The sequence below is a fragment of the Erythrolamprus reginae genome, chromosome 9, assembly GCF_031021105.1.
Source record: "Erythrolamprus reginae isolate rEryReg1 chromosome 9, rEryReg1.hap1, whole genome shotgun sequence".
Classification (NCBI taxonomy): domain Eukaryota; kingdom Metazoa; phylum Chordata; class Lepidosauria; order Squamata; family Dipsadidae; genus Erythrolamprus; species Erythrolamprus reginae.
Genome location: NC_091958.1, coordinates 9,040,376 through 9,056,435, shown reverse-complemented (window position 1 = coordinate 9,056,435; position 16,060 = coordinate 9,040,376). Strand labels below are relative to the sequence as shown.

At 42.3% G+C, this 16,060-nt stretch overlaps 2 protein-coding genes across 2 annotated transcripts in view; one reads left to right on the top strand and one right to left on the bottom strand.

Moving 5' to 3' along the window:
- Nucleotides 1–204: 204 nt before the first annotated feature.
- ORC6 (origin recognition complex subunit 6) lies at nt 205–11,896 on the top strand. Its single transcript, XM_070761641.1, has 7 exons — nt 205–373; nt 2,312–2,441; nt 3,566–3,729; nt 4,966–5,055; nt 8,460–8,572; nt 10,227–10,301; nt 11,111–11,896. Exons 1-7 carry the CDS (start codon nt 309–311, stop codon nt 11,230–11,232), a joined length of 759 nt encoding a protein of 252 aa, XP_070617742.1. The 5' UTR covers nt 205–308; the 3' UTR covers nt 11,233–11,896.
- Nucleotides 11,897–14,356: 2,460 nt separating this feature from the next.
- The window catches only part of MYLK3 (myosin light chain kinase 3), a 40,396-nt gene continuing 38,692 nt past the window's right edge, over nt 14,357–16,060 (bottom strand). Inside the window, exons 12-13 of the mRNA XM_070761640.1 lie at nt 14,806–14,938; nt 14,357–14,715 (exon numbers count right to left, since the gene is read on the bottom strand). Of these exons, the coding sequence (XP_070617741.1) occupies nt 14,635–14,715; nt 14,806–14,938 (214 nt within the window). The 3' untranslated portion in view covers nt 14,357–14,634. The remainder of the gene's footprint in view (nt 14,716–14,805; nt 14,939–16,060) is intronic.

Genomic DNA, 16,060 nt, shown 5'->3' with positions numbered 1-16,060 from the left:
GGTTGAGAGGACGGCGGAACGGTCTGAGGTGTAGGGCGCGACGGACCAATCGGAATCCACGCCCTCCCTTCCTTCCTTTTTATTTTTTTCCCCTCCTCCCGGACTTCGAGTCGTCGTTCCTCTCCCTCCTCCCCCGCCCTTCCTTTTTTTTTTTTGCGCGTCAGAGGAAGGGAAAAGGTGGGCGGGGCGAGAACCTCACGGGAAAGGACGAGGTTCGAAAGGGGCGTGGTCATGGGGGGGGGGCTTCTTTGAATGGGCTTCCGCCAGCGCGGGAAAACAAGAGAGCGGCAGGAGGAAGAGGAAGGAGGATGGAGCGGGAGGGGCTGCAGCGCTGGGCGGCCAAGTTGGGGGTCTGCACCCCCGGAGTAATCAGGTGAAGGAGGATGGGGGAGGGGGTTGCAGTTGATGTAGTAGGTGGACTGTAATTTTTCCCTCCCAGGAGAGGGAGTTTTCCTGGCTGGGGATTATGGGCACTGTAGTCCATCGCGACTTATCAGATGAACGGGGATGGGGGGTTTGCAGTTGGATATAGTAGGTGGACTCTGATTTTTCCCTCCCAGGAGAGTGAGTTTTCCTGGCTGGGGATTATGGGCAATGTAGTCCATCACGAGTTATCAGGTGAACGGGGATGGGGGGTTGTTGCAATTGGATGTAGTAGGTGGACTGTAATTTTTCCCTCCCAGGAGAGTGTGGTGTGGGTGGGTGGGCGTGGGTGGGGGTGTTATCCTGGCTGAGGATGATGGACACTGTAGTCCATCGCAAGTTATCAGGTGAGCGGGGATAGGGGGGTTGCAGTTGGATGCAGTAGGTGGACTAATACAGAAAAAACCCAAGAAAGTCCAGCTGCCACTTGAAAAAAGCACCTTTTGGACAGCCATGACCTGGATGACTTTGAGAATCTCTAAAGCAATCCGACCAATCAGGCCTTTACAGTGGGGTGTCCCTCTGACATTCCTGCCAATCAGCTTAAAGCTCTGTTGGGAGAATTGGTGCTCGGTTTATGGTTGGGGGCCACCACCACATGAGGAAGTGTATTAAGGGGTTGTGGCATTCAAAAGGTTGAGAACCATAGAAACATAGAAGATTGACGGCAGAAAAAGACCTCATGGTCCATCTAGTCTGCCCTTAGACTATTTCCTGTATTTTATTTTGACTGTGGGTTTACCAACCACTTCTGCCGGAGGTTTGTTCCAAGCATCTACTACTATTTCAGTAAAATAATATTTTCTCACTTTGCTTCTGATCTTTCCCCCCACTAACCTCAGATTGTGCCCCCTTGTTCTTGTGTTTTTTTTCCTATTAAAAACACTTCCCTCCTGAACCTTATTTAACCCTTTAACATATTTAAACATTTCCATTGTGTCCCCCCTTTCCCTTCTGTCCCCCAGACTATACAGATTGAGTTCATGAAGTCTTTCCTGATAAGTTTTATGCTTAAGACCTTCCACCATTCTTGTAGCCCGTCTTTGGATCCGTTCAATTTGATCCATATCTTTTTGTAGGTGAGGTCTCCAGAACTGAACGCAGTACTCCAAATGTAGTCTCACTAGCGCTCTATACAGCGTGATCACAATCTCCCTCTTCCTGCTTGTGATACATCTAGCTATGCAGCATTGCAAAAACACGGAAGTCCTCGAAACCTCACCTCCGGACTTCCGTTGCCAGCGAACCGCCCATTGTTGTTGTTTTTAAATTTATTTATATTTATTTATTTATTTATTAGATTTGTATGCCGCCCCTCGCCGTAGACTTGGGGTGGCTCACAACAGCAATAGAACAATTCATAACAAATATCTCAATTCCCCCATGCCTGGCGGCAAAGGTGGGTTTTAAGGAGTTTACGGAAGGCAAGGAGGGTGGGGGCAGTTCTCATCTCCGGAGGGAGCTGATTCCAGAGAGTCAGGGCCGCCACAAAGAAGGCTCTTCCCCTGGGACCCATCAAACGACATTGTTTAGTCGACGGGACCCAGAGAAGGCCAACTCTGTGGGACCTAATCGGTTGCTGGGATTCGTGCGCTGCTGGGATTCCTCTGCAGCATCGCAAAACCATGGAAGTCTGGAGATGGTGTTTCCCATGGAGGGGAGCCTCAAGGGAATCCCAGCAGCGCAAAAACAGGCGCTTCGCTGGCAACCGAACTCCGGAGGCGGGGCATCCCAGTGGCGGCGGCTTGGGTTTGTAAGGTGAAAATAATTTGTAAGAAGAGGCAAAAAAATCTTAAAACCCCGGGTTTGTGTCTCGAAAAGTTTGTATGACGAGGGGTTTGTAAGACGAGGTATCACTGTAGCTTTTTTTTCCCTTTCCGTCCTGCAGAAAAGCAGAGGAATACCTCCGACTTTCTCAAGTTAAGTGTGCCTCTTTGCTAGCCCAGATGAGCCCCACAAGCAGCACCGTGATCTGCCTGGACTTGGCTGCTACCTACACAAGGGATCCAGTGGACAAAGTAAAATATCCATCTATTCTCTTGCCGTTTCTTCCTCAAATGTTTTCTTTTGCATTGCTGCACGTAAGCCTTGATTTACAACCAGAGTTGAGCCCAAAATTTTTCTCTTTTAAGTGAGACAGTTGTTCAGTGAGTTTTGTCCCGTTTTACGACCTTTCCTTGCCCCGGTTGTTATGTGAATCACTGCAGTTGTTCAGTTAGTCACTGGGTGGCTTAGTGGATCTTGACCCACTCACTATCTGGCAAAGTTGTAGGAACCCCCCACCCCCCCAGAGTTTACTAGGCAAGGCTATCTCTTTTTTTTTTTGTCAATTGCAATATTTGGGAAGCAACCAACCTTTTAAACATAATGTAATAAAAAAAATCAGACTATCCACAGTCCTGTTCATTAATGTCAAGATAGCAGGCAGGACTATGAATAAGGACAAAAAAAAAATGATTTGACACCCCTAAGGACCATAAAATAACCTTTTGTTACATGATTGCTTGGGAGTGACTAGTTGTATAGGTGTGCACAAGACTTTATGGCTTCGTTGTTGTCATTCTTTAACCTTTTTTTGAGATTTAAAAAATAAACTTTATTAAACAATTAAAATAATTGGTTGATGTTTTCAGGCTTACATTTCATCAGTTGTCCATTCTTTCTTCTTTATATATTTTATATCAATTAAGTATAAGAATAACATGAGAATAGTTGCTAGGAATATTATAGCATTTTCTGTAGAAGCCTTGATGACAGGACATCCCCATAGACTTTACAAGGGTAGATTCTTTTTTCAAAGCTGGTTTTATAATTTATTGCTGATGGTAAGGTGGCAATTTGAATGCCTGTAAAACTTTTTCAAAGTTATAAGTTGAGTGAGGTACCAGGATAATTGTGAGCTGCCCGGAGTCTCCGGAGAAGGGCGGCATACAAATCTAAATTATTATTATTATTATTATTATTATTACTATGGTTTGTTCTTATTTAGTTACATAGATGTCTTATCATATAAGCCTAAACTAAATTTATACACGGTAAAAAAGGAAAAAGAGAGGGGGGAAAGGAAGGAAGAATACAGAAAGAAAAAGGAAGGAAAAAGGAAAGAATGCTATTGGTCAACTGTTTCTTTTCTTTTTTTAAGAATTATTTTGTGAAACTCTCGGGCTTGAACAGAGCCACCTACCAGCGCTACCTGAGATCCTTCGAAAGCCTGCTTGCATTGCAATCCAATTTTGGCATCAGAGAAGTAGCCATTCAGTTCTCCTGCTTGGAAGCTGTAAACCTGGCATCAAAAATCCTGCAGAGGTAGGAAGTTTTCAAGGACTATTTCTGCTTCCATTGTTGTTGTCTTTTTAAAGTTAATGAAATTTGCATGATGCTCTTTCTCCAGAACTTTCAATCAGGGCGTCTCAACCTTAGCAACTTTTAAGACGTTTTACAGAATATGTTTGACTTAATCCTTCATCAGCCTTAGTGCCTGTAAGAAAAATTCCCCAGACCAAGAGAATAAAAGCTAAAAAACTTTATTAACCACATGATATATATATATCATAGAAACATATATCAAACATAACATATATCAAACATAACATAAAGATTTTAAAGATTCCAGCATGATTATACATTATCATACAGGGACCAAGAGAAGTCACGGGAAGAATACCCGTGAACCTCAGAAGGTAAAGTACCTAACTACAAGAATCATCTTATATAGAATTTTCTATGGGTCTCGTTTACACACACTTCTTCCTGTCCATATATGGGGTTGTCTTGCATCCAATTCCATCATAGTTCCTCAGAACTCTCTAGATTAATCCATCAAGTTGTTGTTCTGCCTTTATGAATGTTTCTTGGCCTAAAAATAGGATTTCTTCATCTCTGATACAGGATGTAAACATGTTTTTGTACTTTTTTCATTTTCTGGCAAGGTCCGCTGTCCAAAAGGTCGGAAGTTTAGTACACTAATAAGAGTGTTTTGTATCTATCTAGGCCTTAGATGCCTAGATTCTATAGATAATTCTCACAGTGCCAACAAGATTGAGAATAGCTCTTGGAAAATAATCCCTGGTGGGCTAAAAGATGTCAGATGCTTCTATGCTATATTTTGGGGGGAATTCATCCATCACAGTCAAGAATTGGAAGACTATATGTAGACCAAAGGGTCTCCAAACTTGGCAACCTTAAAACCCGCATAGAATTAAGGCTGGGGAATTCTGGGAGTTGAAGTCCACAAGCCTTAAAGTTGCCAAGATTGCAAAATTGGAGACCCTCTCGGTCTAGACATACATATTGGATGGCCTGTAGAATTGACAATCCCTAGCCAATAATCTAAACTCTTAAGATCATTAAAAAATATAAAGCTGTTTGCATAGTTTGTTCCCATCTGCCATATCTAAAATTAGAAAAGAAGTCAGTAACGAGATTTTCCTGAATATTTTAGCAGCGTATTTACACATAGCAAGGTTTCGTAGCTAAAGATGAACCGAATCTCCGATTGAATTGAAATTGTTGGGGCTTTAGTAAACAGGTTTGCCTTTTCAGGTACGAATCCAGCCTACCAGAAATTCAACAGGTGGCTCTAGATTTGTCAACACCCTTGTTCACCACTGCGGCATTGTTTACCGCTTGCAGGTAAGATTGGAAGAAATGTTACCAAAGCATTTCCGTTGAGTGTAGGGTGGGGAGGATTGAAGTCTGCAGTTGAAGTAAAAGAGAAGGTTGATTAGAAGAAGAATAGAATAGAATTTTATTGGCCAAGTGTGATTGGACACACAAGGAATTTGTCTTGGTGCATATGCTCTCAGCGTACATAAAATAAAATATACATTTGTCAAGAATCATGTGGTACGACACTTAATGATTGTCATAGGGGTCAAATAAGCAATGAAGAAGCAATATTAATAAAAATCTTAGGATATAAGCAACAAGTTACAGTCATACAGTCAACATGGGAGGAAATGGGTGATAGGAATGATGAGAAAAACTAGTAGAATAGAAGTGCAGATTTAGTAAAAAGTCTGACAGTGTTGAGGGAATTATTTGTTTAGTAGAGTGATGGCGTTTGGGAAAAAACTGTTCTTGTGTCTAGCTGTCTTGCTGTGCAGTGCTCTGTAGCGACGTTTTGAGGGTAGGAGTTGAAACAGTTTGTGTCCAGGATGTGAGGGGTCAGTAAATATTTTCCCCGCCCTCTTTTTGACTCGTGCAGTATACAGGTCCTCAATGGAAGGCAGGTTGGCAGCCATTGTTTTTTCTGCAGTTCTGATTCTCCTCTGAAGTCTGTGTCGGTCCTGTTGGGCTGCAGCACCAAACCAGACAGTTATAGAGGTGCAGATGACAGACTCAATGATTCCTCTGTAGAACTGAACCAGCAGCTCCTTGGGCAGTTTGAGCTTCCTGAGCTGGCGCAGAAAGAACATTCTTTGTTGTGCTTTTTTGATGATGTTTTTGATGTTAGGTGACCATTTTAGGTCTTGAGATATGGTAGTCAGATTGCGATGAAGGCCAAGGACAAATTATGGAACTGGTAGACTATTGTCGCCATGAATCAATTTTCTTCTAAAAATATACTGTAGGAGATGACCAGGCTGAAAACAGAGGGAGGCATTAAATGTGTCATAAGTCCCTATGTCCCTGCGATCTAAGTCTACACAATTGAATGCCTTCCTTATCCACCGCTTATTTCCCTTGACTGCTAGTTGGCCAGATTCTTGTAGAGAGTTTAAACTTGCAATAAATCTTTATACTCATTTGAACTGCTTGAAACTCTTAATTTCCCCAGCACTTGACATATAGAATAGAATTCTTTATTGGCCAAATGTGATTGGACACACAAGGAATTTGTCTTGGTATATAAGCTCTCAGTGTACATAAAAGAAAATATAGATTTGTCAAGAATCATGTGGTACAACACTTAATGATTGTCATAGGGGTCAAATAAGCAATGAAGAAACAATATTAATAAAAATATTAGGATACAATCAACAAGTTGCAGTCATACAGTCCTAAGTGGGAGAAAAGTATTAAGTACAGTCATACAGTTCTAAGTGGGTGATAGAAATGATGAGAAAAAACTAGTAGAAATAGAAGTGCAGACTTAGTACAAAGTTTGACAGTGTTGAGGGAATATACCCGTGTTTCCCCGGAAATAAGACTCTGTCCTATATTTTTTTTAAAGTCTGAAATAAGCTCTTAGCCTTATTGCCATGCTTTCAAAAGCCCAATTGGGCTTCTTTTGTAGAAAACAGGGTACCAGTTAGGTCTTCAATGTCTATGGTGATGCTGTTAGTGAAAGATAGATATATATATATTTATATATTTATTCGATTTGTATGCCGCCCCTCTCCATGGACTCGGGGCGGCTCACAGCAATAATAAGAACAATATACGTCAATAATCCAATAACTAAAAAACTAAATAATTAAAAAACTAAAAACCTCTTATTTAAAATAAAACATACACTCAAACATACCATGCATAAAATATATAGGCCGGGGGAGATGTCTCAATTCCCCCATGCCTGACGGCAAAGGTGGGTCTTAAGAAGTTTACGAAAGGCAAGGAGGGTGGGTGCAATCCTAATCTCCGGGGGGAGCTGGTTCCAAAGGGTCGGGGCCGCCACAGAGAAGCCTCTTCCCCTGGGTCCCGCCAGCCGACATTGTTTAGTCGACGGGACCCGGAGAAGGCCAACTCTGTGGGACTTAACTGGTCGCTGGGATTCGTGCAGCAGAAGGCGGTCCCTGAGATATTCTGATAACTAGCTTATTTTTTTTTAATCCCTATAATGAATTTAGAAGCAAAATACACGAGAACTGTGGAATGGATTTAGCGCTACTTTGTAATATTCAAAGAGTCCGCTGAAAATGTCTTGAAGACAGTAGGTTTTAGACGGTCCAAATTAGAGGTCTTAGGTTCTCTCATCCAGGCAAAGATTATCGCAAATTATGGGAATTGTAGTGTTGCTGTGGCACTCCTAAAATGTTTGATTCTCCCAAGGTCCATTGTCTGGTGCTAGCTTCTAACCAGTCTTTCCACAGGGAGGAGCCCTTCTCCCAAATATCACATCCTGGGAATATTTAGGGAAACTGTGGCGGGGCTCAGCCATATTTCAACATGCATGTTGGTTTTAAAATGCAGTGGTACCTCTACCTAAGAACACCTCTACTTACAAACTTTTCTAGATAAGAACCAGGTGTTCAAGATTTTTTTGCCTCTTCACAAGAAGCATTTTCCACCTAAAAACCCGACCCTCCAAAACTGTAACCGGAAAAGGCGGGGAGAAGCCTCCGTGGGGCCTCTCTAGGAATCTCCTGGGAGGAAACAGGGCCGGAAAAGGTGGGGAGAAGCCTCTGTGGGGCCTCTCTAGGAATCTCCTGGGAGGAAACAGGGCCAGAAAAGGTGGGGAGAAGCCTCCGTGGGGCCTCTCTAGGAATCTCCTGGAAGGAAACAGGGCTGGAAAAGGCGGGGAGAAGCCTCCGTGGGGCCTCTCTAGGAATCTCCTGGGAGGAAACAGGGCCTCCACCCTCCCTGTGGTTTCCCCAATCACGCGCATTATTTGTTTTTACATTGATTCCTATGGGGAAAATTGCTTCTTCTTACAAACTTTTCTACTTAGAACCAGGTCACGGAATGAATTAAGTTCGTAAGTAGAGGTACTACTGTACTTTTTGTCTGGCAAAGATTGTTAATTGTTGGTCTGCTCTTGTTTGTCGAAAAAGCAGACTATTGAGAAAAAGTAGAACATACCTAGAACGATGCAAAAGAACCCAAAGTTTTTAAAAGTTTTTAAAATATATATATATATATATATATAAAGAGATGCTTTTCACTAGAAGAACATCTAGTTAACTGGATTTTTTTTCTTAATGTCTGCTTGTTTTCACACACTCGTCTCTTGCTAGTGATGAGACGCCGGTGGGATGTAAGTTAGAACTGGGAGTTAATTGAGAGATTTGATAGGAGCAGCAACTGTTTGTGGTGCAAGTTTAAATCATTGGTCAAGAGGGCTCTTTTCACGAATCAAATAATTCTTGTTGCAGATGCTTGAAAATTAAAGTGGATAAAACCAAAATGGTGACTGTATCAGGGGTGAAGAAAACCATCTTTGACCGGCTCTACGTCCAGCTAGAGAAGATTAGCCAACAAATCAACCGTATGATTTTCTTTATACTTTCTGGGTTTCGCTTTTTGCAACTTGTAAAACAAAAATTATAAAAATCTATATTTATAATTACCGTATATGGATGTAGTAGGTGGACTGTTATGCAAAAATTATAGTAATGTAATGCAAACATTATAATAACATAATTGTACATCAAGAATGACGTTTTATAAAAGAGCCGGGGTGGCGCAGCAGGTAGAGTGCTGTACTGCAGGCCACTGAAGCTGACTGTAGATCTGAAGGTCAGCGGTTCAAATCTCATCACCGGCTCAAGGTTGACTCAGCCTTCCATCCTTTATATTTATTTTTATTTATAAATTTATTGTCATTGGCAACGAAAGTCGTGTGACACCCAGAGACCAGTCCCACCATACATAAAATTAGAATAGATAAATTTAAAAATAGAATAAAAAATAGAATAAAATGTCCCACCCACTACAAATTTCCAACCCTAAACCACTCAACATGACAAACCCAGTAATATTGTCCAACATCCTTCCGAGGTGGGTAAAATGAGGACCCGGATTGTGGGGGCAATATGCTGGCTCTGTTAAAAAGTGCTATTGCTAACATGTTGTAAGCCGCCCTGAGTTGAAGGAGAAGGGCGGCATAAGGAATAAATAAATATATCAAGCTATGCTAGGAAATGGCTTGTTTGTTTTGAGCTTTTCATGGGGGCCAAACGTAGCTACTGCGATTTGTAAGCCATGGCTTGTTGAAGTATGACCAACTTCAGTGGTAGCTTACCAGCAAAACCTTATTTGAATGTGAAAAAACTCAGCAGTTCGTTTGATTCAAAAGTCGTTCCTCCAAAGTTTGAATCAACTATTTAGGGCTGCTTTCAATTGTAGACAGAAAGGAGAGAAAATTACCTGGATGGGTGACTTTAAGCCAGTCCTCGTTTGTCATCCCAACCCATCTCAAAAATGGGGGAAGTAGGTGGCAAGTATTAGATATCCTCACCACCTTAAGTTGCCTGTCCTGTCTCCTACAAACTATTAGCCAGTTCATAGAAACATAGAAGTCTGACGGCAGAAAAAGACCTCATGGTCCATCTAGTCTGCCCTTATATTTTTTTCTGTATTTTATCTTAGGATGGATATATGTTTATCCCAGGCATGTTTAAATTCAGTTAATGTGGATTTACCTACCACGTCTGCTGGAAGTTTGTTCCAAGGATCTACTACTCTTTCAGTAAAATAATATTTTCTCATGTTGCTTTTGATCTTTCCCCCAACTAACTTCAGATTGTGTCCCCTTGTTCTTGTGTTCACTTTCCTATTAAAAACACTTCCCTCCTGGACCTTATTTAACCCTTTAACATATTTAAATGTTTCGATCATGTCCCCCCTTTTCCTTCTGTCCTCCAGACTATACAGATTGAGTTCATGAAGTCTTTCCTGATACGTTTTATGCTTAAGACCTTCCACCATTCTTGTAGCCCGTCTTTGGACCCGTTCAATTTTGTCAGTATCTTTTTGTAGGTGAGGTCTCCAGAACTGAACACAGTATTCCAAATGTGGTCTCACCAACTAAGTTCCTTAGTTCAGTTTCTCTCATGTGCATTATTCAACTGATTTTAGCCATTGTTGTGCATTCAGATGTTGCCCAAAGTTGACAATAGTTTCTTCTTCTTCTTTTCAAGGAGAAGGTGATTCATTCTCCGTGAAGCCTGAAGATCCACAAAAATCCTTCCTTGAAGACCTTGCAAAGGAAGAAGGTAAGGGCAACCCCGCTACAAGATGGGCAGGTTTCTCAGCTAGGGAACATCCATACCCTACTGCCCACAAATAATTCTCAGGTTTTATAGTTAGAGCACAGAATTCACCCTGATTTGAAATTCTATAAACCAAACTCCAGAATTGAAGAAACATAGAAACATAGAAGTCTGACGGCAGAAAAAGACCTCATGGTCCATCTAGTCTGCCCTTAGACTATTTTCTGTATTTTATCTTAGGATGGATAAATGTTTATCCCAGGCATGTTTAAATTCAGTTAATGTGGATTTATCTACCACGCCTGCTGGAAGTTTGTTCCAAGGATCTACTACTCTTTCAGTAAAATGATATTTTCTCATGTTGCTTTTGATCTTTCCCCCAACTAACTTCAGATTGTGTCCCCTTGTTCTTGTGTTCACTTTCCTATTAAAAACACTTCCCTCCTGGACCTTATTTAACCCTTTAACATATTTAAATGTTTCGATCATGTCCCCCCTTTCCCTTCTGTCCTCCAGACTATACAGATGGAGTTCATTAAGTCTTTCCTGATAGGTTTTATGCTTAAGACCTTCCACCATTCTTGTAGCCCGTCTTTGGACCCGTTCACTTTTGTCAAACTGGTTTAATGCCCAAGTCGTTCATCCGAATCTATTCCAAAAAGCATATTTAAATACCAGCGAGAAGGGCCACAAACAATTTCTTAATGAGCAACAAGTCTAATTCTGATTTTTAATTCTAAGAAAACTGATTCTTGGAACTCTGTGTTTGTACCTACACAGAGAGAGAGAGATCTTATTTTTTTCTTCATTAGTTCTAGAAGCAAAAGTCTCTCGCAAGCGTCACAAAGATGAAATTGAGCCTAAAGAAGATTATGAAGAATGGAAACGACGAATCTTAGAAAACGCTGCAAAATCAAAAATAAACTCTGTGTGAGTGGAATTGTTCCTCTAGTGAGTGCAAACTGGTCTGTTGACTATTATTAGTCTAGAGCAGTGTTTCCCAACCTTGGCAACTTGAAGATATCTGGACTTCAACTCCCAGAATTCCCCAGCCAGCGAATTCTGGGAGTTGAAGTCCAGATATCTTCAAGTTGCCAAGGTTGGGAAACACTGCTCTAGAGAACTAGTCTGTTGGGAGGAGGGGGGGAAAACCTCTAAAAACTTGAATTCCTTGAATAAGACGCCATAATGCCTAGACAGACCTGTTTTTAAATTTGTTTCGCTCATTGATACTTGATCGAGATGTGAGCTGTGTTTTTGGGTTGGTACAACTAGTTCAAATAATTTCATGGTTTGCCTCTGATTTGGGGCAGCAAGATATTACCGTGTCCGTTATAAGCACACACTTAAATGCAACAGTAAGATAAAATTTAACTCTTTTATAAGAGGTATAGATTAAGAATATATGTTCATCCCAAATGCCTGGTTTCATCTTCCCTTGTGTTATTAGTGGGACTCGCACAATCAACCATACAGAATACTTAATGTCCCATTAACTCTTTTTAAGATTGGTCCCTTTGATGGTTTGATTTTTTTAGCCATGACTCGTGTTAATTCCTCTCTGGCAGTTTCAATAAACTTTTATTTGTGCTACAGTCTTCTGTTTTGTGGTTTCATTCTATAAATCCAGATATCTGCTTCCGGAATTACAGCTGTGTAATGATGCCCTAATCATAAATAAATAGAGCAGGCAATTGGTTAATTATTTACGTATGATTGGCCAGGGAATTCTGGGAATTGAAGTTGACATCTTAAAATAGCCAGGGTTGAGAAACGCCTATTTATTGATTTATTGATTTGACTTTTATGCCGCCCCTCTCCAAGGGTGGCTTACAACATATAATAAGCAATATACAGTATCTTAGATCCAATTAATTAATTTAAAGTCTAAGAACCCATAAAAAACAGTCATACCATTCGCTCAGCATTCGTTGACCAGGGGGCAAGAATCCAGTAGCCCTAAGCCTGGTGTCATAAGTGAATTTTTAGACTCTTACGGAAGGCAAAGAGGGTGGGGGCAGTATGAATCTCTGGGGAAATCTGATTCCAGAGGGCCAGGGCCCCCACAGAGAAGGCTCTCCCCCTAGGTTCCGCCAAACAACATTGTCTAGTTGACGGAACCTGACTCTGGGGGACCTGATCAGTTATTATTATTATTATTATTATTATTATTATTATTTATTGGATTTGTATGCCGCCCCTCTCCGCAGACTCAGGGCGGCTAACAACAATGATAAAAAACAGCATGTAACAATCCAATTAATAAAACAACTAAAAACCCTTGTAGTAAAACCAAACATACACACAAACATACCATGCATAACTTGTAATGGCCTAGGGGGAAAGAATATCTTAACTCCCCCATGCTTGGCGATAAAGATGGGTCTTGAGTAATTTGCGAAAGACAAGGAGGGTGGGGGCCGTTCTAATCTCTGGAGGGAGTTGATTCCAGAGGGCTGGGGCCGCCACAGAGAAGGCTCTTCCCCTGGGGCCCGCCAAACGACTTGTTTGGTTGACGGGACCCGGAGAAGGCCAACTCTGGGACCTAACCAGTTGCTGGGATTCGTGCGGCAGAAGGCGGTCTCGTAGATACCCTGGTCCGGTGCCATGAAGGGCTTTATAGGTGATGACCAACACTTTGAATTGTGACCGGAAACCGATCGGCAGCCGGTGCAGGCCACGGAGTGTTGCAGAAACATGGGCGAATCTAGGGAGCCCCACCATGGCTCTCGCGGCCGCATTCTGCATGATCTGAAGTTTCCGAACACTTTTCAAAGGTAGCCCCATGTAGAGAGCGTTGCAGTAATCGAACTTCGAGGTGATGAGGGCATGAGTGACTGTTGCTGGGATTCATGCGGCAGAAGGCAGTCCCGCAGGTATTCTGGCCCGATGCCATGTAGGGCTTTATAGGTCATAACCAACACTTTGAATTGAGTCTGGAAACCAATTGGCAGCCAATGCAGACTGCAGAGTGTTGGAGAGATATATATGTGTCTGGGCAACCCCATGACTGCTCGCGCGGCTGCATTCTGCACAATTTGCAATTTCCGGATGCTCTTCAAAGGTAGATGGAGAGAGCGTTGCATTTAGATGCAATGAAAGGAAAAATGGGCATGTTAGCAAGAGCTCAAACTGAAGTTAAGATAAGGATTCTGCCAGCATCCAAGTGCACCGTCAAATTGCCCAGTCCGATCCAAGCCTTTCCAAATCAAGTTACGAGGATCTGATTGAATGACTCAATTCAGAAACACAGCTCCAAGGAATGGGGATTTTTTAACAGTTTTAAATTCTGTTTAAAACTTAACATTGTCCGCAAATAACCTCTGTTCTTTTGGGGACAACAAAGTATTTAAGTCATTTTTGTTTTTATCTCCCATTTTCCGCAAAACCCCAAGCGGATATGTCCAAACAGTGGCAAATAATTATACAGCTCATCATTTTTTAAAAAAAAGTTTAGAAAAGGTAAACAAAAGAGAGAAGCCATAAGTGAGTGTATAAAAGATAACTGATTTTATTTCTTTTTCACATTTCTGTACCTCCCAAATCCCTCCAAAATGGGGCTAGTCCCCATACAATATCTTGGCAAGTGTCCTTAAAGCTATTGACCACTACTCAAAAGTTCTAACTTTCAAAGCAAATATACTGAATTGAGAAAATAACTACCACAAATCTTGCAGAAGCTACATTTTCTGCTTGAAGAAGTTCAACCTTCCAACCCTAACATTCTTGAAACCCTGACATCCTTAAAAAGAAGACCTAGTGGCCTAGGGATGGAGCTCTTGCCTCACAATCAGGAGTTCGGTCCTAGGTAGAGGTAGGTGTAGGGTCCCCTGCCTGGGCAGGGAGGGTTGGACTAGATGACCTGTAAAGGTCCCTTCCAACTCTTGTTAAATCTATTTAAAAAAGAACCTGTCCCCAGCAGAAAATGCCATTCCTAACTACTAGTGTGTAATTACGGAAATGAAAGTCTAAGACGGAGGTCTTCAAACATGGCATCTTTAAGACTTGTGGACTTCAACTCCCAGAATTCTTCAGCCAACGTATCAGGCAGGAGAATTCTGGGAGTTGAAGTCCACAAGTCTTAATGTTGCCAAGTTTGGGGACCTCTGGTCTGAGAGGTATAATTCAAGCTGTTTTCTTCCTCTCCTTGCAAGCGATGGGTTGTAAGGCAACCCATTCAGTCGGAGCTCCCCTTGGTGTGGGAAGTCCCAAGGGGTCTTAGGCTAGAGGGCGGCAACCTAACCAATCGACTGGATGTACAATTGAGGAAGAGGAGAGAAGGAAACGTGAAACTGGTGGAACTGGGACGGATCCCTTAAACATCACCCAATCTCAGTTAATCTTCAGCAGCTGGAGACTCAGATGGGTTAGGGAATCTTCTCAATCTGTTGGCGGCTGTGACCGCGTGGAAGTGCTTCTGTGGAAGAAAGAAACGTGTTGGGGAAAAAACCAAAACTCTTAAAAAAGCAAGAGCTCGGGAAAAAATGGGAAGCGGTGTGGCACTTACCTTCCACTTCTTCTGGGCCATGTATCTCTGTAGGAGCATCTGAGACTTCAAGCGGACTTTAGATCTCTTCGCTTTGGCGGACAGGTTGGTCAGCCAGTCGTGTTTCAAGCAGTTGCCAGCACTGTTCCTGCCACTGGGATAGCATGGCCAGAGAAAGGAGAGAAAAGAAGTTGATGGGTTGCCTTTCTTTCTTTCTTTCTTTCTTCCTTCCTTCCTTCCTTCCTTCCTTCCTTCCTTCCTTCCTTCCTTCCTTCACTTACTTACTTACTTACTTACTTACTTACTTACTTACTTACTTACTTACTTACTTACTTACTTACTTATTGGATTTGTATGCCACCCCTCTCCGTAGACTCGGGGCGGCTAACAACAATAGTAGAAAACATCATGTAAATCCAATACTAAAAACTAATACTAAAACAATTAAAAAACCCTTCTTTGTAAAACCAAACATACATACAAACAAACATACCATGCATAAATTGTAAAGGCCTAGGGGGAAAGAATATCTCAGTTCCCCCATGCCTGATGGCAGAGGTGGGTTTTAAAGAGCTTACGAAAGGCGAGGAAGGTGGGGGCAATTCTAATCTCCGGGGGGAGTTGGTTCCAGAGGGCCGGGGCCGCCACAGAGAAGCCTCTTCCCTTGGGCCCCGCCAAACGACATTGTTTTGTTGACGGGACCTGGAGAAGGCCCACTCTGTGGGACCTAACCGGTCAATGGGATTCGTGCGGCAGAAGGCGGTCTCGTAGATACCCTGGTCCGGTGCCATGAAGGGCTTTATAGGCGATGACCAACACTTTGAATTGTGACCGGAAATTGATCAGCAACCAATGCAGACTGCGGAGTGTTGGTGTTACATGGGCATTTTTGGGAAAGCCCATGATTGCTCTCGCAGCTTATAGACCTACAGGTAGCCCTCAACTTAACGGTTCATTTAGTAACCAAAGTTATAATGGCACCAATGAAGGGCTGTTCATCTTTGGCACTACCGATGTGCCCTTTGAGCCTGCGCGCCTGCACGAAAACAAAAATATCCACAAAAATTGCTGAAATCTTGCTCACGGCATGTCCTCACGCGAGGACAAGACAAATCTTGCACTGACAGGCACTCATCCACCCCCCAGATGTGCCCATGCCCACGACGCCTTCGGAGGGGGTAACAGCACCAAAGACAAGCAGCCCTTCACTGATCTTAAGCCACCATTTACAGAATAAGCATGATGGATTGTGTGCAGGCAACTCAACCCATTTAAT

Coding starts and splice junctions, on each gene's coding strand:
- ORC6 (XM_070761641.1), top strand. CDS start 309: ATGGAGCGGGAGGGGCTGCAGCGCTGGGCGGCCAAGTTGGGGGTCTGC. Junction 374..2,311: donor TGCACCCCCGGAGTAATCAG/GTGAAGGAGGAT, acceptor TCCGTCCTGCAG/AAAAGCAGAGGAATACCTCC. Junction 3,730..4,965: donor GCATCAAAAATCCTGCAGAG/GTAGGAAGTTTT, acceptor TTGCCTTTTCAG/GTACGAATCCAGCCTACCAG.